This window comes from Sorex fumeus, unplaced genomic scaffold (genome assembly GCF_029834395.1).
Source record: "Sorex fumeus unplaced genomic scaffold, SorFum_2.1 ptg000094l, whole genome shotgun sequence".
NCBI lineage: Eukaryota > Metazoa > Chordata > Mammalia > Eulipotyphla > Soricidae > Sorex > Sorex fumeus.
This window is the reverse complement of record NW_026606151.1, coordinates 8,880,070-8,902,935: the sequence shown is the minus strand read 5'-3', so window position 1 is coordinate 8,902,935 and position 22,866 is coordinate 8,880,070. Positions and strand designations below refer to the sequence as shown.

The 22,866-nt window shown below is 54.3% G+C and overlaps 1 protein-coding gene across 1 annotated transcript in view; it reads left to right on the top strand.

Annotated features, from left to right (window-relative positions):
- Nucleotides 1-22,866, top strand: part of ATXN1 (ataxin 1) — a 450,767-nt gene that overhangs the window by 420,280 nt on the left and 7,621 nt on the right. Inside the window, 2 exon segments of the mRNA XM_056132487.1 lie at nt 8,822-9,746; nt 9,748-11,128. Of these exon segments, the coding sequence (XP_055988462.1) occupies nt 8,983-9,746; nt 9,748-11,128 (2,145 nt within the window). The 5' untranslated portion in view covers nt 8,822-8,982.

The following is a 22,866-nucleotide window of genomic DNA, read 5'->3' as shown; positions in this document are numbered from 1 at the left end:
TAAACCTCCATTCTTCATCCCTGACAGCCCCAGATTCTCAGGTCAGGGCCGGTTTTGCTACTCACCCTAATTAAGTGTCTAGGTTGAGTGCCGATCAGCTTTCTCTATCATTGCAACAAGCCAAAGGATTGGGGTGTATCTGTTCTTGGAGAACCTGAGTTTGTGTCTCCCATCAGCCCCGACTCTTCTATCTCCTAAATTGGCAGAAGATTTTCAGGAGTAGACGTGAACTCATTTGCTGCCCTTGCCTCGATACCAAAGCCTTTTCTTCACCACCTCTGAAATTGTGCTAGCGATGCAGGACAGATACCCCCCCCCCACACACACACAAACACACACCCGCCCCCCTCTGAAATGCTCCACCCTCCTCCTTCTCTGAGATCCTAGGCCCTTGCCAAGGGAGGACTGGGGATCCAGTTTCCAGGATTCTGAAATGATGCCAGGACGTGTCAGTATGAAAAGCTGCATTATTTAGGTTAAAATTGGGTCCATCCGTGAGGTCAGAGGATGCTCAAACTTATCAAACAATATTACCAGGAGTTTCTCTGTGGTTAATGGAGGGGAGGAGGGAACTACAATAATAAAAATACAATATAATAAAGTAAATATAATTTAAAAATAATAAAAGTCTGTCTGAATAAGGGTCCAGCAGGCAGACTCAAAGGAGAACAGGGTCCCGAGCTATAGCACAGCAGGTAGGGCGCTTGCCTGGTGCAAGGCTGATGCTGGTTTGATCCTCAGCACTGCAGTGGGCTCCTAGGCTCAGCACTGCAGTGGGCTCCTAGGCTCAGCCTGGCTCAGCCAGGAGTCATCCCTGAGTTTACAGCCAAAAGCAAACCCTGAGTCCTGCTGGATAAAACTAAAACAAATCCAGACCAAAAAAAAAAAAAAACCAAACCACACTCTGCCTCAGTTGTATTTACACACACACACACACACTCACACACACACATACACAGAGCAGCCCAGACTATTAGATTATTGCCCTGCCTAGCATAGAAAACATTTAATTTTTTTTTTTAATTTTAGGGCAGTAAGTATCAGATTTCATCCCAAGCAGTTGTGATTTTCAGGACATGCAGATTGGGACGTGGGGGATGGTGACACCCACCAGCAAATCACCCAGCACGGGACACCCCCTTTTCCTACTGAACCCACAGTGATGCTGGCAGATATTTTTGAATCACAGCAAAAATATATCTATAAAATAGCTTTTGTTTATTTTGGTTCTGTCCGTCTAACCCCGGGCCGTACACACGCAGAGCTCAGCCAGAGTGCCCTTCCTGCGGATGACCGCTTTTTAACAGATATTTCTCCCAAAAAAGGAAAGAAAAGTGTCTCTCAATAGATTTGGAAAGCAGAAAGCCGCAGGAGGAGAATTGGTTATTTAGGTCCGTATCTTGGGTCTCGGTGACCTCCAAGTGACCACCAGCTCAGCGTTTCCCCTACATCTCAGCCTTCTGGCTCGTGAGTCCTGAGGCTGAAGTGCTTCGGGGACTGTTCCTACCTCTGCCCAGGAGTTGTTTGTTTTTTTTATTTTGTTTTGGTTTTTGTTTTTGGGTCCACACCCAGCAATACAAAGGGTTACTCCTGGATTTGCACTCAGGAATTGCTTCTGGCGGTGCTGGGGGACTGTATGGGATGCTGGGAATTGAACCGAGGTCAGTATCCTGCAAGGCAAACGCCCTACTTGCTGTCCTATTGTCCAGCCCCTGCCCAGGAGTTTTTGAGAAAGAAACAAGTCCCTGCTGATGTGGGGAAGTTGTTGGGAGCCTGAGGGCTGGGCCAGGCCTGGGCCTTCCCTTAGAGAGCTGGAGCGAGTTTAGCTGGAACTCCAAACAGATTGGCATTAAATAGCAAAGTCTTAGGGCCATAAAGATAGTATCGTGGGTAGCGCACTGGCCTTGCGCATGGCCTACCTGGGTGCCATCTCTGGCATCCTGTAGGGAGTGATCCCTGAGCACAGAACCAGGGCTAAGCCCTGTTGGTTATATTTCAAAACCCTAAAATAAATGGCAGAGTCTTAGGCCACTGAGCTAAACCGTTTTTTCTTTGAATTGTGTTTAATAGGGGCCACCGGGTCTCAGGCTCTGGCATCAGGTTGGTGACGCAGTTTTGCTCAGACACGGAAGTGTTTGAGATTACCATGGGCACCCAGCTGGTGCTGGCATCACATTCAGCACCTCCCGAGATTCAACAAAGAAAAAGCCTCTCTTTAGAGTGTGGCGGGGGGCGGGGGCAATGTTGGGGGATCGAACCCAGGTTTGTGCTTATGCAAGATTGCATGCATCTTGTATTTGGACATTGAGAAATATCCCTACACTGAGTTTATTTTGGGGGTGTGGGACTCCCAGGCAAGGTTCAAGGGGGCCCAGAAGCAGTTCCTCAGGATCTGACTGCACAGTTCCATGTTGCAGTATGCATGGGGGAGTGGGTGGGGGGCGGCTCAGATCACACCCAGAGTGCATGGGGTCCTTGCAAGCGGTGGTCAGGGGCATGGCCACTCAGTTCTTTGTGCATGCAGGGTACACAATGGGCTTTGGGAGCCACCTTCCAACCTGAAATTTATTTTTTTATTTTTTGCTGTCACGCCCAGCAATGCACAGGGGGTACCTGGCTTTGCATTTAGGAATTACTCCTGGCGGTGTTCAGGGGACCATATGGGATGCTGGGAATTGAACCCAGGTCGGCTGCGTGCAAGGCAAATGCCCTACCCACTATACTATTGCTCCAGCCCCCCAACCTGAATTTTTTTTTTTTGCTTTTTGGGTCACACCTGGCCATGCACAGGGGTTGCTCCTGGCTCTGCACTCTGGAATTACTCCTGGCGGTGTTCAGGGGACCATATGGGATGCTGGGAATTGAACCCAGGTCAGCCTCCTGCAAGGCAGACGCCCTCCCCGCTGTGCTATCGCTCCAGTCCCCCCAACCTGAATTTTAAAGAGCCTATAGATCAATCTTGATGTCAAAATACTTGTGATGAATGTACACAGAACAGAGATTTTTCATTTCTTCCTTTTATCATCTTTGTTTCGGGGCCACACCTGGCAGTGCTCAGGGATTACTCCTGCCTCAGGGGTGCAGGGGGGGATCGAATCCCAGTCGGCTGTGTGCTAGGCAAATGCCTTACCCATTATGCTATCTCTCCCCGGCTCCTGCAAAACAGCGGAGAGATTTGCTTGATGTTTCGAGCAAATACTCTGTAGCAAGTGCTACATCAATGTGTCCTGGCTCATTTCTTAGCACTTCCTCACCCATCTGGCGATGATGATGGCCATGGGACTGTCTTTCTGTGATGTTTGTTGCACCCCAGGTGAGCTCCTGTCTGCCCACCTCCCCAATCCTGGAGCCCTAAGCAGGCAACTGGCTAAGCACGCCACTTGTCTGCAGCAAGAAGAAACACCCTCCTAGCTCCAAAGTTCCTACCTCCCCTATCCTGTCTTCTTCCCTTCTCTTTTTCGCTCTGTCCTTTCCCTCTTCCTTCACAATTTACACAGCTGTTCTTTCATGAATGGAGAATCACCCAGAGGACACGGATGCATCTTTGGAGCGCCCTCTGCTGGTGCTCTGAAAACACAACAGGATGAAACCCTGCCCCTTCCACGTGTTTTTTGGGGTGTTTTTTTTTTCTTTTTTGGGTCACAGCCAGCGATGCTCAGGGGTTACTCCTGGCTCTGCACTCAAGAATTACCCCTGGCAGTGCTCAGGGGACCACATGGGATGCTGGGAATCAAACCCGGGTCCACCGCGTGCAAGGCAAACGCCCTACCCACTGTGCTATTGCTCCAACCCCCCCCCCCCCCCCCCTTCCACGTTTCTGACCAGAGATCCCAGCTAGGACAGAGACTGGAGCTGCAGGCCCCAGGTTCCAGCGTGAAAGAACCCACGTCTGGTACACAGCAGACGGCGGCCTTCTAAACGGAGGAGTTCAAGTTTGCATCAGTCAGGCCCTAGGTTGCTCCTGTGTCTACACTGATCTTTTTTGTGTCCTTGATTTATCATTCAGATTGTCTGGGAAAGGTGCCCAAGAAGGGAAACATTTCAAAAAAAAAAACTACGTTTGTACTAAGACAGACGTGTCTTGGTTCTAAGAGCAACCAGCGACGGAACCTAAACATAGATCTTCAGGGCTGTCACATCAACAGCAGGAACAAACCGAGACTTCGCCGAGCCCAAGTCAGCATTCTTGTTCAGTCACCAAGGGCGGATTCCTCCTAGTACCTTCAGCGGGGTTCTGTGGTTTTGTGTACTGAGTGCGTTCAGGTAGACCACGGTGTCACATTTGCATTGCTAATGGATCTTTTCCTGAATCTGGTTGACATTTTGCGTGGCTTTGAAAGGACTTTTATGCTGCTGCTTTTTTTTTTCCTCCCCTCCTTAGAGCTGCCTTGGGCTAATTAACCTATTCCCTTACTGGCTGGGCCTACTCTATGCAAATGTTCTCATTTCGGATTCAGACAGATCATGAATCCGAATATCCCTAATGAATATCCCTAATGAAATCCTGTTGGGGGGTTGAGCCCATCAGTGCTGCTGTGAGGCCAGCAGGGGGCGCATGGACGCACTGATTTAGCTGGTTAGCATGGACAAGCGGTTCGCTTTCTTGGTTGGGGTGGGAGCGATTTGATAGTACAGCCAGCTGGGCACTTTCCTTGCATGCGACCGATCTGCATTCAATCCCAGATATTTCAGATGCTCCTGCCAGGACTAATTCCTGAGTGCAGAGCCAGGCGGAACCCCTGATCATTGCCAAGAGTGGCCCAAAAAGCAAGGGGGAATAAAAGTTGATTATCTTCAGAGTGACGACTCATGAGGAGAGGAGAGAGAATACACCAGGAAAGGTGCTTGCCTTGCATATGTCTAACCCATGTTCAAGTCCCAGCATCACTTATGGCCCCCAGAGCACAGAGCTGGGAGTAAGCCCTGAGTACTGCTGAGTATGGCTTCTCAAAATCAAACAAACAAAAAACCCGAATGTGAAATAAGACAAATGAGTGATCGTCATCAGTATGTGTGTGTGTGTGGGGGGGGGAGACTGTGCAGTAGGTGGGGGTGGGCATCAAAGCAAAGGCTTTACCACAGACCTACATCCCTCACTATTTCTTCTAAAGCAACCAAAAGGGATCAGCTGGGTTTGGGGGTTTTTTGGGGGGTTTTTTTGTTTTTTTGGTTTTTTGGTTTTTTCTCTTTTTTTGGTGCTTGTGCTTAATTTTATTTAGATAAAATGTTAAGTTTGATTTTATTCTGTCACCATTTTTGAGAACAGTACTGCCGCTGTAGCCCATTTGCAAGCATGTAATGCAAAAATCCATGCTGCATTCTATAGAAAAGGAAACTACTCAGGAGATGATTGTTCGGGGCTTATAAAAGCCTGGGTTGAGCAGGTCGATAACTGACATCACTCCTTCAACACAGATCCTTCTTCAGCATATTTTAAAGGTTGTGTGTAGGGTGTGTGTGTGTGTGTGTGTGTGTATGTGTGTGTGTTGGGGAGGGGGGTGTCAGGACTCAAATCCAGGGGCTTCCCAATTCAAGATGTGATCCCTACCAGAGTCACATCTCCAATGAATATTTTAAGATTAATTTAGGGACCATAAAGATAGCGCAGGGGTTATGCCTTGTGCATAGCTGAGATGAGTTCAATCCTCAGAACAGCCTATGGTCCCCCAAGTTACGCCAAGGAGTGATCCCTGCACAAATATCCATAAGTTAATCCCCCGGAGAACTAGGGGGCTAGAAAGGGGGTGGGGGAAGGCCCGAAATAGATATTAAAATAAAGAAAGGGACTTTTCTAAGTTGCTCTGGGGGCTGGAGCTATAGTACAGCAGGTAGGACATTTGCTTGCACTCAACTGACCCGGGTTCGATCCCCAGCATCCCATATGGTCCTCCGAGCACCACTAGGAGTAATTCCTGAGTGCAGAACCAGGAGTAACCCCTGAGCATCGCTGGGTGTGACCCAAAAAGGAAAAAAAAAACTTAAGTTGCTCTTGTTGGAGGAACCACCCAGAAGTGCTAAGGAAGAAGGTCCATATGCCCCCATGGACCATATGGGATGTTGGAAAACTAAGCCCGGGGCCTCACATGTGTAAGGCATGTGAGCTATCAGTTGAGTGACATCCCTGACCACAACATTTTGTTTATTGGGGGGGAGAGGGGAGGGCGTGGAGCCACACCCAGTAGTGCTCAGGGATTTACCTCCTGTACTATCCTCTAAGCACCATCCCTTGCCCAGATTTTAGATTTTCTTGCTTTGTTTTTTGTTTTCATCCCAGGCTTTAAAGTGCCTCTCTTACATAGGAGAAATCTTGCTCTGATTGATTCGTGCTTGGACGTTCAGACACCAGATTTCTTCACTCGTGCTTTCTTAATGCCTGATCAGACTCAGTAAAGATGTGTTGTGTGATTTGGGTCCTGAGATCATGTTTGTATAGAAAAACTAGCCAGCAGTGCTAAACTGATGATAGTCCAGCGGGCCAGGTGCTCACTTCGCCTGGGAACTATCTGGATTCGATCCCCGGGACCCCATAGGGTTCCCCAAGCCCCACCGGGAGTAACTCCTGTGCACAGAACCAGGAATAAGCCCTGAGCACCACCAGTTATGGTCTAAACCCCAAGCAAAGAGAAACCAAGAGGGACCAAATCACTGGCCATGAAAACAAGGACAGGGGCAAAAGCTGAATGGAAGCCGGGGGAAGACAGGGAGCACTGGGCAGCAGAAATTGGTCTGTGTTGCCATGACTTGAGCAAATACTGAAGGTTGCTGACCTTTGCGTGTGCTTGCATATCAGATCATAAAGACAGCGGCAGGGAAAAACGCCGACCTGACAACTTGGAATTCCCAAGCCCCGCGCTTGCCTGAAGCCGCCGGTAGGGGGCACTCACGGGCCACTGTTTGCCTAAGTCCTGGGGTCCATGGAGGACTGGCTCGCTGCAGCTAGGGAGTCATCCTTAGGATTAGGGTCAATTGATGGAGCAGAAAAGTAGAGGGAGGTGTGGAGAGAAAACCCAACCAGGAAAGCTGGAGCTGTGGCAGGCCAACGTCAGTGAACCCATCCCCTCATTGCACTAACTAGGACCAAGCTGGGGGTTTTTTTGGTGTGTGTGTGTGTGTGTGTGCGTGCGTGCATGCGTGCGTGCGTGCGTGCGTGCGTGCGCGTGTGTGTTTAACAGTCTGATTTCTTCTTGGCTTTCCGTTATGGCATGAATGGATATCCTGGGAAACTTGCAGAAAGAACAGGCTTGGTTGTCTTGGTGAGTGTGTGTGTGTGTGTGTGTGTGTGTGTGTGTGTGTGTGTGTGTGTGTGTGTAAGAGAGAACGCAGCTCCAGTATGAATCCAGGGTCCCGGGGAGCGTTGGTGGCCATAGCAGATGAGGATTCAGACATGCAGAAGAAGGGAGCCGGGGATGTGACTTAGCGGTCTTTTCCAGCCCAAAGCCCTGGGTGGGATCCCTGGTGCCATGGGTGGGGGATGAGGGGTCTCTCTGAGAAATAAGGAAGTGTCTGGCGCTGTGCAGGTAGAGTGCTCCTTCCGCTCACTTGGCTTGATTTTTGCAGTGGAATTCAGAGAGGCATGGGGTCAGCATTTCCTAAAGGGGAACAAACATGCATTGCCCATCTAAGAAGAAAGGGGGGGAGGTGAGGGGAAGTATTCAGAACATCTTTTTTAGCAAAGGAATCTACTAGAAGATTCCATTGCTCTGCCAGGGTCTGACCACAGTCCAGAACGCTTTCCTTGGGGAGGCGCTGAGCCCATGCAAAGGAAACTGCTAAAAGTTTCCATGGCTCTGTCTGGATAATCATGACCCACAAAATGCTTCCTCTGGGAAGCACTGAGCCCATGTAAAGGAATCTGCTAGAAGGTCCCATTGCTCCGTCTGGGTAATCCTGACCCACAGCCCAGAATGCTTTGCACAGGGAGGCATGCCAAAGGGAATATGCTAGAAGGTTCCAATGCTCTGTCTGGGTAATCCAGAATGCTTTCCTCAGGGAGGCACTGAGCCCATGTAAAGGAATCTGCTAGAAGGTTCCATTGCTCCGTCTGGGTAATCCTGACCCACGGCCCAGAATTCTTTGCACGGGGAGGCATGCCAAAGGGAATATGCTAGAAGGTTCCAATGCTCTGTCTGGGTAATCCAGAATGCTTTCCTCAGGGAGGCACTGAGCCCATGTAAAGGAATCTGCTAGAAGGTTCCATTGCTCCGTCTGGGTAATCCTGACCCACGGCCCAGAATTCTTTGCACGGGGAGGCATGCCAAAGGGAATATGCTAGAAGGTTCCAATGCTCTGTCTGGGTAATCCAGAATGCTCTCCTCAGGAAGGCACTGAGCCCATGTAAAGGAATCTGCTAGAAGGTTTCATTGCTCTGTCTGGGTAATCCTGACCCACATGATTTCCACAGAGAGGCATGCCAAAGGGAATCTTCTAGAAGGTTCCATTGCTCTGTCTGGATATTCTTGACCCACAGCCCAGAATGTCTTCCACGGGGAAGCATGCGAAGGGAATCTGCTAGAAGGTTCCATTGCTCTGTCTGGGTCATCCAGAATGCATTAGAAGGTTCCATTGCTCCCTCTCTGGATAATCCCCACCCGTGCTCCATGCACGCCGGTATCTGCCTTGACGCTGGGGCTCTTTTCACCTCTGGGGGCCTAGTGTGGCCAGCGGGGGTAGGTGGGGGGCCCAGGTGGTCTGTCCTAGCCGGTGCTGACATGTGCATTTCCCTCTCTCCTCCCTGCCCCCCTTTTCCCGTGGCCCCGACCCCCCACCCGGCCTCCCTCCCGCCCTCCTCCCCTCCCTCCCTCCCCCGCCCCCTCCCGCCCAGATTCCCGAGCAGCTGCTGGCGCGCCGCACCCCGCGGGGACATGATCCCTCATGAAGAGCCTGGCTGCCCCGCGGAGATCCACTGTGACTTTCCATGTCTCCCACTAGACCCCGAGCCCGCCAGACAGTGAAGCAGCCACCGTGGAGGGGGGACGGCGAAAAATGAAATCCAACCAAGAGCGGAGCAACGAATGCCTGCCGCCCAAGAAGCGCGAGATCCCCGCCCCCAGCCGGGCCTCGGAGGAGAAGGCGGGCGGCGGCGGCGGCGGCAGCGGCAGCAGCGGTGGCGGCGGCGGCGGCTCGGTGCTGCCCCCCAGCGGCGACAACCACCGCGCCGAGGCCGTGCCATGGCTCCCGGGGACGCCAGGGGGCGCTCGCGGCCACGGGGGCAGCAGCAGCGGCGGCGGCAGCAGTGGCGGCGGCGGAGGAGGAGGCGGCGGCGGCAGCGGCAGCAGCGGCAGCGGCAGCAGCAGCAGCAGCTGCAACAGCGGCAGCGGCAGCAGCAGCAGCGGGCGCCACGGGCCCACCGCCGCCGTCGAGCTGGGCTTGCAGCAAGGCATCGGGCTGCACAAGGCGCTGGCGGCGGCGGGGCTGGACTACTCGCCGCCCAGCGCGCCCCGCTCCATGCCCGCCGCCACGCTGCCCCCCTCGGCCTACCCGCCGCCGCCGCCGCCCTCGGGGACGCCCGTGTCGCCCGTGCAGTACGCGCACCTGCCGCACACCTTCCAGTTCCTGGGCTCCTCGCAATACAGCGGGCCCTACGCCGGCTTCATCCCGTCGCAGCTGCTCTCGCCCACGGCCAGCCCGGCCACCAGCACGGTGGCCTCGGCCACGGCCACGCCGGCCCCGCGCTCGCAGCTGGAGGCCTACTCCACCCTGCTGGCCAGCATGGGCAGCCTGAGCCAGGCGGCCGGCCACAAGGCCGAGCCCCCGCCGCCGCCGCCCCCCGCCGCCGCCCCCGCCGCCGCCGGCCGCGCACCTGGGCCGCGGCGCGCCCGCACTCGTGGCCGCAGCAGCCGCCGCTGCCTCCCCGCCGCCCGCCGGCGCGCAGAGCCCCTTCGTGCACCTGGCTGGCTCGCCGCAGAACTCGGGGCGCGCCGCCGCCTCGCCCCCGGCCCTCCCCGTGCACCTGCACCCGCACCCGACCATGATCCCGCACACGCTCACCCTGGGGCCCTCCCCGCAGGTGCTCGTGCAGTACACCGACGCCGCCGCCGCTGCCGCCGCTGCAGGTGGCCACTTCGTGCCCCGCGACGCCGCCGCCGCCAAGAAGCCCGACGGCGGCCGGCTGCAGCAGGCCCTGCAGGCCAAGGAGCTCCTCAACGGGGAGATGGAGAAGGGCCGCCGCTACGGCGCGCCCCCCGCGCCCGGCAAGCCCCCCGCGCACCCCTACGAGCCCCGGCACGTGGTGGTGCACCCGGGCTCCGGCGACTACGGCGGCCGCGACACCGCGGGCGTGCGCACGTCCGTGATGGTCCTCCCCAACAGCGGCCAGCCGGGCGCCGAGCTGGACGTGCAGCCCGTGGCCCACCGCGACGCCTCCCCCTCGGCCCTCAATGACAAGAGCGCCCTGCACCTGGGCAAGGCCGGCCACCACCGCGCCTACGCGCTGTCCCCGCAGCAGGCCCTGGGCCCCGACGGCGGCGTGAAGGCGGCCGCCGTGGCCACGCTGTCGCCGCACACGGTCATCCAGACCACGCACAGCGCGTCCGAGGCCCTGCCCGTGGGCCTGCCGGCCACCGCCTTCTACGCGGGCGCGCAGCCGCCGGTCATCGGCTACCTGAGCGGCCAGCAGCAGGCCATCACCTACGCCGGCGGCCTGCCCCAGCACCTGGTCATCCCGGGCACCCAGCCCCTGCTCATCCCCGTGGGCAGCCCCGACCTGGAGGGCTCGGGCGCGGCCCCGGCCATCGCCACGTCCTCGCCCCAGTTCGCTGCAGTGCCTCACACCTTCGTCACCACGGCCCTCCCCAAGGGCGAGAACTTCAGCCCCGACGCGCTGGCCACGCCGGCCGCCTACCCGGCCATGGTGCAGGCGCAGATCCACCTGCCCGTGGTGCAGTCCGTGGCCTCCCCGGCCGCCGTGCTGCCCCCCACGCTGCCCCCGTACTTCATGAAGGGCTCCATCATCCAGCTGGCCAACGGGGAGCTGAAGAAGGTGGAGGACTTGAAAACGGAGGATTTCATCCAGAGCGCCGAGATCAGCAGCGACCTGAGGATCGACTCCAGCACGGTGGAGCGCGTGGAGGACAGCCCCAGCCCCGGCGTGGCCGTGATCCAGTTCGCCGTCGGGGAGCACCGAGCCCAGGTAATGTGCGCTCCCCGCCCCCCCGGGTGATGCTGCATGATTGACAGGTGGAGGGAGGAGGGAGGGAGGGGGGCACGCGCCAGCCCATCTTGGCCACTGTCAGGGCAAGCTGGAGAGAGAGACACCAGACAAGACGCACGCTGCTGCCATGGTTTATTGTGATTGCCACTGCTCTTTTCCATTACAGATTGATTCTCTTGGTGGATGCTCCTTAATAAGGCCTTTGTGTGGGCGGGCCATTGGCAACAAAGTGTCTTTCGGGAATTGACGGGAGTCAGTTTCAGGAAGATACTTTTCTAACTTTATCACAGTAGCCATCAAGTTCATCCCTATGGCCACTAAAAGTCAAACACAGCACATCACGGTCCACCTGCCCCCCTCTCTACTGCTTCCTGCTTCCTCTTGCCCCAGTCCCCAGATATGTGGATTTTTTTTTCTGTCACACCCGGCAATGCACAGGGGTTACTCCTCTCTCTGCACTCAGGAATTACTCCTGGCAGTGCGCGGAGGACTATATGGGATGCTGGGAATTGAACCCGGGTCGGCCGCTTGCAAGGCAAACTCCCTACGCGCTGTGCTATGACTCCAGCCCTGATGTGTGGATTTTAGACTCGGATTTCCAGCAGCTTTTGCTAGCGGCCTTGTCTCTGATGAATTCGCCTCCTTACAGGAAGATGGAGGTGTCAGGCCCCATCCTTGGGGTCCAGAGAAGATGGACTGACATGTTGTTTTTGTTTCCTTGGGTGGTGTGGCTAAGGGCGCCGGGTAAGAGGCTGCAAGCATCTGGTCTTACCTGCAGTACCCCACCTTTCCGTTTTTCCTCAGAAAACATTCAGGGCCAGAGAGATGGCTTCATGAGCTGCGCCCTTGCTTTGCGTAAGGGAGCTTGGCTTCCGTGTCCGACACTACATGGGCCCCTCAGCACTGCGGGGAGCCCTGAGCCAGAAGTAGTCCCTGAGAATGTTGGATGCGACCCCCACCTCAACCCTTCCCTGACAAAGGTGAAAAAGATGGTGCCGTTTGGAGCGGGAACATTAGATGCATGCCTCCAAATCTCTACATCCGTGTCCTAAAAATAGGGATTTCTTTGTTTGGGCAGAGCCAGGCTGGTGGCTGATAGGACTGCCACGGAAGTGAGAGCTTGTTGGACTCCCAGATCACTAGAGCGAGAGAGACACACATCACAACCTGCAGGGCCGTGTGTGCATTCCCAGAGCTGGCGGATAGGCAGAACGAGCCAGGGGTGAGGTGAACGGGAACCTTCCCGGTGACTCAGCAGGGAGGAAGGGGCGAGACAGGGTCTACCACCCACTGGGGGATGGGACGTGGGGACTGCAGCCTCTCCTGCTTGCCTGGGGCCTGGCCTGATGCCAGCAGGTGGCAGGTGGCCTGATCTGACTCAGCGGCGGCGGTTGGGGGTGTGGGTGCGGGGTTTTCATTTGCCACGTGAGTGGCGTTAGCTCCAGGAATTAGCTCCAAGCCAGAGTGGCCCCAAGATGTCAAAACCCCTGAGTCGGGCAGGAAAAACCATGAGAAAGACAATCCCAGGGTGGGAACTGGGCTGTGGGCTTGTGGCTCTGGGAGGAAGTAGGACTCCCCCCCCCCTCCCCCCGCAAGGGGAAGAGGCAGACCGTGGGGTTGGTTGCATCCTGGGCAGGGGAGGAATTCTCCCTCCGTGGGCCTCTCCAGCTGTAAGGTCACTTCCAGGTTTGTGTCCTGTGGCCCTGTCTATGAACCAGCTGCATCAGTGTCCAGCTTGCTCGGGACCAAGCATGTCAGACGCCAGACCCCAGGGACGTCCTTGCAGTGAGCCCCAACACTCGGGAAGCTTCTTCCTGGAGAACTTTGAAATACTCAGTTGTGCCCCCACCTCCAAGTGGGAGCTTAGAATGGCTCATGACAGAGCTGATGGTTGGGAAGGAAACAGTCCGAGGCGAAGATGAGCTAGCTTGAATCGTTTGGGTCTTTCGAAGACCAAGGGGATGGGAAGAGATGACTCATTTCTAAAGCCCTGTGGCCTCCTGCATAAGGCCGGCACCTTGTGTTGCCTGGAACCTTACCATCCAGAACTTTTTTTTTTTTTGGCTTTTTGGGTCACACCTGGCGATGCACAGGGGTTACTCCTGGCTCTCCACTCAGGACTTACTCCTGGGCTCAGGGAACCATATAGGGATGCTGGGAATCGAACCCAGGTCGGCTGCATGCAAGGCAAACGCCCTACCCGCTGTGCTATCACTCCAGCCCCCAGAACCATTTCCTTTACAACCTGAGGCTTATATTCCCTGCGGGAAGGCCCCCAAGAAGGCTTCCGAGTCCTGATTCCCAGCAAGAGCGCCTGTCTGGGCACCGGGGAAATGCCGCCCACTGCCTCTGTCTTTGCGGCTCATGCCCACTGTCCTCCATGTCTAATGGAGCGAGCAGGCGAGTGGCAGAGTTAACCAGTGGCTTGGAGCCAAAGTGCCTTGAGCAGCGCCCCGTCATCCGGGTCAAGCGTGGAAAATTAGCAAGAAGTAACTGTGGTTCTTCATGGTTTGGGAGGGGAGTGATGTGCTTGTAGCTACTCCCAGTTCTGTGCTCAAGGGTCACTGGGGGACCATGTACACTGCTGGAATATGCAAGGCAAAGAGCTTAACCCCGAGCCACTTCCAGCTTCATGGAGCCAAGAACAGAAATGGGCATAGAAAAGTAGGTGGCTTGGGGATCCGGGTGATAATACAGCAGGTAGTAAAGCGTTTGCCTTGCACCCGGCTGACCCGGGTTCGATCACTGGCATTCCTTATGGTCCCTCAAGCACCACTAGGAGTAATTCCTGAATGCAGAACCAGGAGTAACCCCTCATCATTGCCAAGTGCGGCCCAAAAACTAAAAACTAAAATAAAAAGTGGGACTTGTTCTGACTTGCATCTCCGTCATCCCAGCAGCGAGGACTAGCTCCAGCGCCCACCGACCAGGGCTTAGGGTGTCTCCGGCGCGCTCCTACCTGGCTGCTCATAGAGAAAACCTCTGGGCCTGCAGGACAAAGAGAGCGTGTCCTTCCCACAGCCCTTCCGGGGCTCTGCCACCGCAGAGATAACTGTCTGGTGGGATAACTGTAGGTGAGCCCCGGGGGTCCACTGCCCATAGGGAGGGGCTTCTGCAGAGGCAAAGGGGGCTGGAGGTTTCCTGAGGCGACTCAGCTTCCAAACCGGAGAAACAAAATATATATTTACATGCTCGCCCACCCACATACTCACACACTCAAACTCACACATTCACACACAGTACACGCACACTCACATACTCACGCTCACATGCTCACACTCACACACTCACATACACTCACACACTCACACATGCTCACATATGCACACTTGCATTCGTATACTCACACTCACACACACACTTACATATCCACACACACGCACATACTCACACGTACAGTCACTCACACACACGCACATACACACACACTCACATACACTCACATACTCACACATACAGGCATTCACACACACTCACATACACACACACTCACTCAAACTCACATACTCACACTCACATACTCAAACTCACACACACACACTAACATACACTCACATACACACTCACTCACAATTCACACACACATGCTCACACTCACATACACTCACATACACACTCACATACACACATACAAACACACACACACATGCTCACATACACGCTCACACACACATGCTCACATGCTCACACACTCACATACATGCTCACACACTCACACACTCAGATACACGCTCACACACTCACGTGCTCACACACATGCTCACACACACACTCACCCATACACCCCACCCTGCCCAGACACAGCAGAGGTTGGTCTCTATCAGGGTGTCCCAACCTCTCTGACCTCCCGAGCCTCAGAGCCCCAGGGAGTCCCCAGGAGAGGCTGAGCGCCCAGTTCTCACATAGCCCTGTGCTTCCCCCGAGCCCCGAGGCTTCTCCCGCAGCCAGGAATCACCAACCCTGGGACCTTCAGGGAAGATGCAACAGTGTGTGAATCGTTCCACTTAATTTGCAGAATCCCGTAGATTTGATGGGAGTCGGGGGGGGGGGGGGGGGGTGGGGGTGGGGGGGGCTGGTGGCTGCAGCAGGGGCTTCTTAAATAGGGGGGCCCAGTACGAAACTGAACATGGTCAGGGTGGGCTGCCACAGGGGTGGGTGGGTGTCTGGGAACATTTGACAACAGGAAAAGGTTCCTAAAGGCACGATGGTAAAAAGGAACTCACAATCAAGCGTGAGTGAACCCGAGAGCTCCCTGCCAGTGCTCACCTTTTGTTTCTTGGTGCTGAGGGGGGAAAAAAAGTCTGCTCGGGACTGACGGTCCCCTGGCCCCTGAGAACATGCATGCAGTGGCTTCCTCTCCAGCTGCGGGGAGGGGGGGAACAGCTGGCCTCCTGGGTGCCCCCGCCCCAAGCTCCCCCGCCTCAGGGCTCTGAAACAACCACACACTCCCCTCACCTGGTTCATAATCGCTGGCTTTTCTGCCTTGCAAAATAGCTTAGTCCAGCTGACTCTGCCCTGACTCCCTGGACCCCTCCCCGGCACAGGGAGCGGAGGGTTTTCCATTGGGGTGATGCAGCTAAAGGTGTCCGATCCCAGGCTGTTCCCATGGAACGTGGAACGTTGCCCTGGCTGTGGTGCCCGCAGGAAGCACCTACCCGCCACACCTCCCTCTCCGCCCCAGGGGTCCGGCCAGCCCCAGAGCAGCCTCCTCTGCCCACCTAGCCGGCTCTGCCTTCCCGGCCAGCACTATGCAACAGTAGAGGGAATGTCTTGACTCACCCGTTACCTTTGGCTGGCCGCTCTGCGGGCTCCTGTCTTCTAGCACATTCTACCCCAGCTGGGAGACACTTTCTGTATCTTTCTAGCTATGTGGCTGGTTTGGGGGACTTTAGTTGGTTGATTATTTTTTTCTTTTTGGGTCACACCCAGCGATGCACAGGGGTTACTCCTGGCTCTGCACTCAGGAATTACTCCTGGCAGTGCTCAGGAGACCATATGGGATGCTGGGAATCGAACCCGGGTTGGCCACATGCAAGGCAAACATCCTACTCGCTGTGCTATCGCTCCAGCCCCAGTTGGTTGGTTTTGAGTCACACCTGGCGATGTTCACATACTCTATACTCGGGGATCCCTCCTGGCGGGGCACAGGGGACCATACGGGGTGTCGGGGATTGAACTTGGGTGGGTGGGTCGTTTTCAAGACAAGCGCCCTCCTGGCTGAACTGTCTCTCCAGCCTCCAGGCAGGGGGGACCCCTGGGTTGATTCCAGCGCTGCCTGGTTCCTCCTTCCAAGCACCTTGCCCAGCCTCAAAAAGACAGACAGGGGGGCTGGACTTTTTCCAAAGCCGTTTATTTTTCTTTTTGGGTCACACCCAGCGATGCTCAGGGGTTACTCCTGGCTCTGCACTCAGGAATCACTCCTGTTGGTGCCTGGGGGAACCATATGGGATGCTCGGAATAGAACCTGGGTCGACCGTGTGCAAAGTAAACGCCCTCCCTGCTGTGCTATCACTCCAGTCCCACCAAAGCCATTTTTTGGATGGCACCTCTCTGTAGCATGTTCTTGTGAAAGGCCTGGGAGCTCGCATTCTTTTTTGTCCCATGAGGAAGACAAGGCAGCTTCCTGCTGGCCTAGATGTGCAGACCTCGCTGTGTCCTTCCAAGGCTGAGCTGGACCGCAGGGATGGAGCGGTGGGCCAGCCCTCATCAGCGCGAGCACTAAGGCCGGAGCACTGAAAGTGCAGTGATGTCCCCACAGAGGATGTTAGCACTGGTGAACCCCTTCCCAGGAAGAGCCCCTCTGAGCACCCCCCCACCCCGCTATCTGTATTTGGTCTGTGAACTGATGCCTCAGCATTGCCCAAGCGGTCATAGAATCTGCTTAGTGACAATGTGGTGGGTTATTTGGGGGGAGGGGAGGTGTTGTTTGTTTTGGCTTTGGGGGCCACACGTGGTGATGCTCACAGGGCTGACTTCTGGCTCTGCTCTCAGGGGAATCACTCCTGGTGCAGTTTACGGGACCACTTGGGATGCCAGAGATCAAACCTGGGTTGGCCACATGCAAAGCAAGTGCCCTCCTTTGCTGTACACCCTCTCTAGTTCCTCAGTTCTCCTGGTAAAGTGCTCTGGGTCAAGACTCAGTTCTGGGGCTGCGACCTGCCCCACTTCAGAGCTATGCATGCGGCCGCCCAGTCCCTCTGGGCTCGGTTTCCCTTCCTCCTGCCGCAGCTGGGAATGCGTAGAGAGATGCTTCCCCCCCCCCCCACACACACACACACACCGGGAGCCTCTTCTTCCTTCCACACTCTCCAAGTTCTCCCGCGTCCTGTGAGTCACCGGCAGCAGCCTCCGGCGGTTAATGGATTAGTCGGGCCCTAAAAATAGCCCAGGCTCTCCTGGAAGCCTGTCGGCAGCGAAGACTCCGCATCGTCAGCCAGGGGGACACTGTGTGCCTGCATTTCACGCGCCTGGTGGCAGCGAACCCTGCAGCACCCACGCTGCGTGTGTGTGTGTGTGTGTGTGTGTGTGTGTGTGTGTGTATGACAGCCCAGGGCCACTGGGGGTGCCCATCCTCCTCTGAGGTCTGAAAGGCGCCTGCAGAGAAACAATGTCACCCCTCATGTGGGGTTGGTGAGTCTCAGTACCTCTTACACCCCTCCTCCCCACACAGGAAAACCTGCCTTCATGCCATCTAATTCTCGCTATGCAGGAATGGGGGAGATGTTCTCACACCATTGTGGATTATAAGGTTGTTTGGTTTTTTGTAATTATTTATTCATTTTTAGTTTGGGGATCCTTCCTGGCTCTGCCCCTCAGGAATCAGTCCCGTTGAGCTCGGGGGACCATATGGGAAGTCAGGGATCAGGCCTGGGTCGGCCGTGTGCAAGGCAGGTGCCCTCCCTGCTGTGCTGTCTCCAGCCAGCCGCACTGGTTGTTTTTGAACTGATAGAACCTCATTGCTCGAAAGAGTTTTAGGTCTCCACCCTCCCACCCAGAAGAAAAGCAGCAACTTCTAGGATGCTGCAGAGGCTTTTGTCATAAGCTTGCGTCTGCTGGTATGGGGGCCCTTGATGCAGCTGATGAGCTGGCCTTGGGAGATTGTTATTATTAAGGCATGCCCCGAGTGGATAGCTGAGTCGGCTCTTTGAGTTGTATGGTCTGTGGATTCCTGCAGAGGTGTAACGCAGCAATGGGAATTGCTGATTCCGCCAACCCTCATCACCTCCCCATCTCCTTCATCCCTGCTCGAAGCCTTGGCCAGCCCCGATGTTCTCTCTGAGTGTTCTGCATGATCCAGAATGCTGCCGAGTTGGACCTGCACGGAGTGGAGTGTCTCCAGACTGTTTCCTTTCTGTCAGCAATCCGCCACCGAGTGTTCTGGCTTCCAGAGCTCGTTGCTTTTGGGCACAGGATGATAGATGGTTCTTTAAGGCCGACCCCAGGGAGGAAGGCAAGTGGAGAAGACTGACCTGGTCCCTGGCTGAGCAGGGTCCTAACAGAGCCCTCCCCCATCCCGGAGGGGGCGGGGTGTGTGTGCTCCACAAGCCCCATTAATGTGTGTGTGTGTGAGAGAACAACTCAACTTGTCATTGGGTGTTGGGAGGCATCTATGCGCCATGGATGAATTGACCTGAGGCTTCCACCAAAGATGTGCTGGCTTGGCATGAACCGTTGTGTTTTCTTTTTTAGCTGGCTTTTTTTTTATGATAATAGGGTTTATTTGTGGCTCATCATTTTCTTTTTTAATTTTTATTTTCATAAAGTTGGCCCCACAAGTTGATTACATTCAATATTTCAACACCAATCCCACCACCGTCATTTCCAATTTTCCCACCACCGCTCAAGCCTATTTGCCACAGGCCAATGCTATATCTAGCATTCCTTTCGTATTGCTTGTTCTGAATAGCATGAGCGGTCGCATGGCCGTGAGAGTGGCCATGCATGCTCCTGGAATTCTAAAGTTTTAAATTACTGGGGATTGGAGACATCTTTGCAATCGAGCTGATCGGTTCCGAAATTCATTCGTGAGTCTCTGGATCACGGCCTTTAAGGTATTTTAAGTGGCGCCAGGAGGCAGTTCGTGGGCGTGACTGCCAGGACCCTGAAGTGGCGGGGAGATGGGGAGGGACGGGCCCATCCCCGCTGTCATGTGGCCGCATGGAGTCTGCATGAACTGTTTAAACAAAACAGTTGCGGGGACCCTCACACTCAACGAGGAATTGTGGCTATTTTCAGTCATGGCTTTTAAACCTGGTGGTAAATGGCTTTCTCGCTGAGGGGTTTTCTCAAGGTTGAGGTCATCAGGCAGACTGGCCTTCCAGGAGATCTGGACTGGCTGCTTCTCTGCAGATGACAAAGGAGACAGGACAAGAAGGTGGAGCGGAACAGACGGGGGTGGGCGGGTGTGAGCCCACAGGAGGAGGCCCAGGTCCAATCCCGGTACCACCAGAATGACCCCAGAGCAACAAACAAGAAGTAGCCCTTAACCACTAGCAGTTGTGGCCAAAAAAAATTTTTTTTAATTCATTTATTAAACAGCATCAAGAGCTTCACGAAGTGATAACAGGAAACAAGGCATGTCGTTGAAACCCAGCTTCTGAGTGATAGATCAAATTGCCCCCAGATGCAGGTGGGATTTTTGCACTTGGGATCATGTAAAGCAAAAAAAAAAAAAAAAATGTTCTGTGAAAGCAGATTGCCCTTCACATACCCAAACATGGGGATGCTCGTGGAGAAGACTAGAGACATTTAGACAACAGGCTTTTGTTTTCTTTCTATCATGTTTTGGGTGGAAGGTGCATTTGTGCGAGCCAAGAGAGTCCCCATCTGATATCCAACAGCATCAATGTGTGTCTCCGCACCTGGGTTTGGGATCTAGCAGGGACTGGGAGGCAGGGAGGTCATGTGCGACTTCACAGACACCAGCAGGGGCGCTAAAAATCTCCTTCAGAACCAGCCAGAGTAGGAAGATAAGCTGGAATAAACAATTAGCTGGGGGCCCGGAGTGATAGTCCAGTGCTGAGGCATTTGCCTTGCATGGGGCGGACCCAGGTTCGATCTCCAGCACCCCATATGGTCCCCAGAGCACCGCCAGGAGTAGTTCCTGAGTGCAGAGCCAGTAATAACCCCTGAACAGCACCACGTGAAACCCTAAAAGAAAAAAAAATACAGCAAAAGTTTTAAAATAAAGAAACACACAATTATCCATGCAAGGGGGTGACGCCTTCCTGCCCCCGGTGACTTCCTCTTGAGGAGAAGCAGGAGGTGATGGTTTTACTGGAGAGTTAGTTTGTGGGAGCAAGAAGGCAGGGGTGGGGAGGTGTCTTGCAGGAAATGGGTTGAGCAAAATGTTGCAGATAGAGGAGGTGAGGAAGGGAGGTGAGCTTCACTACTGCCCCCCCCCCCCCAAGCAGGAGAGAGACCAACTGCAGAGCAGGCAGAGATGAAAGGCAAAGGCGCCCTCAGGCTGGCACAAGGACAAAAGCTGTTCATGCTCACATTTCATCCTGCAGCCTGACGGCTTTTCAAGTGTTTGGAGAAGGATGTATTTATGGGATGGGAAAGGATGAGGGGCGGGGGGAAGAGCCCTAGCTGAGCTGCCAGGGTTATGTAACACGCTCTGGTTTATATATGGTGCTGCCCCCAGAATATATTCCCATTGGGATTTCATCATTAGAACCACCCCGCAAGATCATAAAACGAAGTCGCCTCGCTGGAAGAGCCAAAAAGCGACTTTGATGATGAGCTCAGCTTCTTTGCTGGGCAACACCAAGTGGGCAGCTCGGACTCAGCCCAGAAAGCTGGCCGCGGTTCCCCACCAGAACCCAGGAAAGGCACTGCCCCCACTTCCAGACCCCTCCTAACCCCAGGTCTCCTAGACCCCTGGCTGCTGGAAATTCCGAAACTGGGACGGGCAGAGCCTCACCAGCGTCTCAACCCTGCCCTCTGCCGGCCAGTTGTGGAATCGCAGGGGTTTTTACATAACTGAAGGAGGCGAATGCACTCTGGTTTTTGCTGAGCCCCGTGGAGTATAGACATTCTTTTGGGGGAGTTGGCGAGGGTAAAGGTGAGATAAACGTGTAAGGGGAAAAATCATTCAAAAATATAAAATGTTTCAGGAAAGGTAAAACAGTGAGAGAATAGGAAAACTGGGGGGTGCGGTGGAGATTGGTTATTTGAAATAGGGTAGGCAGTGAAACGTTCTTGAGAAAAGTTGGCAAGGGAGGGCCATACAAGGGCCAAAAGGAGGTTCTGGATGGAGAGAAATGATGCATGGATGGAAGGAGACAGGGGTCTTTAAGAATTAAAGAGCCAGCGGCTGGAGCCACAGTACAATGCCTTGCATGCAGCTGACGGGTTCGATCCTCTGCATTCCATATGGTCCTCCGAGCATCGCCAAGAGTAATTCCTGAGTGCAGAGACAGGAGTAACCCCTCAGCATCGCCAGGTGTGACCCAAAAAGCAAAAAATAAAAATAAAAAGCAAAAAAAGAAGGGGCTGGAGCAATAGCACAGCGGGTAGGGCGTTTGCCTTGCACGCAGCCAACCTAGGTTCGAGTCCCAGCATCCCATATGGTCCCCTGAGCACCGCCAGGAGTAATTCCTGAGTGCATGAACCAGGAGTAACTCCTGCGCATCGCCAGGTGTGACCCAAAAAGAAAAAAAAAAAGAGTCAAGAGGTGAAGAGAAATCTGTCTGGGAGAGGGAACAGGTAGGACTGACTTGGGATTTTTTTGTTGTTGTTATTACCGTTGTTGCTTCTCGAGTTTTTAGTTTTGGTTTCTCAGCCACACTCCATCACACTCAGGGTTTGCTCTTGTTTCTGTGCTCAGGGCTGGCCCCTGCTGATGTCCCAGGGATCCATCTGTGGTTTCAGGGAGGGAACCGGGGTCATTTGCATACAGGACAAGTGCCTTAATGTCTAGACTGTCCCCCTACCCCTCCTTTCTTAAGATAAGTATCTTTATCATGTATTTATTTCCGTGTTTGGGCCATACCTGGTAGTGCTCCGGGATTAATCCTGGCTCTGTCCTCGGGGTCACACCTGGTGGTGTGGTTACCATGCATGGTGCTGGGGATGAGGTCGGCCGCATGCAAGGCAGGGACCTCAGCCCTGTGCTAGACATCTCTCCAGCTCTTGGGTCACCTCTCCTCTCATTATTTATTTCATGTCCAAAATATGACCTTAGCCCCAATATGTCTAGGAGTAGATGGTGCTACTCCTCTCCAAGGAGATCTGACGCAGACAGAAGCCTCTATATTCTCAATGAAAAACATGAAAATCCTCCACTATGATTTTTTTCACTGTGAATAATTAACTTTTTTTTTTCCAGTACCAGGATTCAAATCCAGGTCTTCTGCATGTAAGGCAGACCCTTCACTCTTGAGCCCTGTTCTTGGCTCAAAAACCAGTGAACTAGGGGCTGGAGCGATAGCACAGCAGGGAGGGCATTTGCCTTGCACGTGGTCGACCCAGGTTCAATTCCCAGTATCCCATATGGTCCCCCGAGCACCAACAGGAGTAATTCCTGAGTGCATGAGCCAGGAGTAACCCCTGTGCATTGCTGGTTATGACCCAAAAAGAAAAAAGAAATCAGTGAACTAATTAATTTTTAAAAATCAGTGAACTTTCCAGAATGTGTACTCTGAGTGCAGTGCTTCATGTGTAAGAGGCCCTAGGTTTAATCCTCAATCTCCATTCCCTTAGAAAATTTAAAA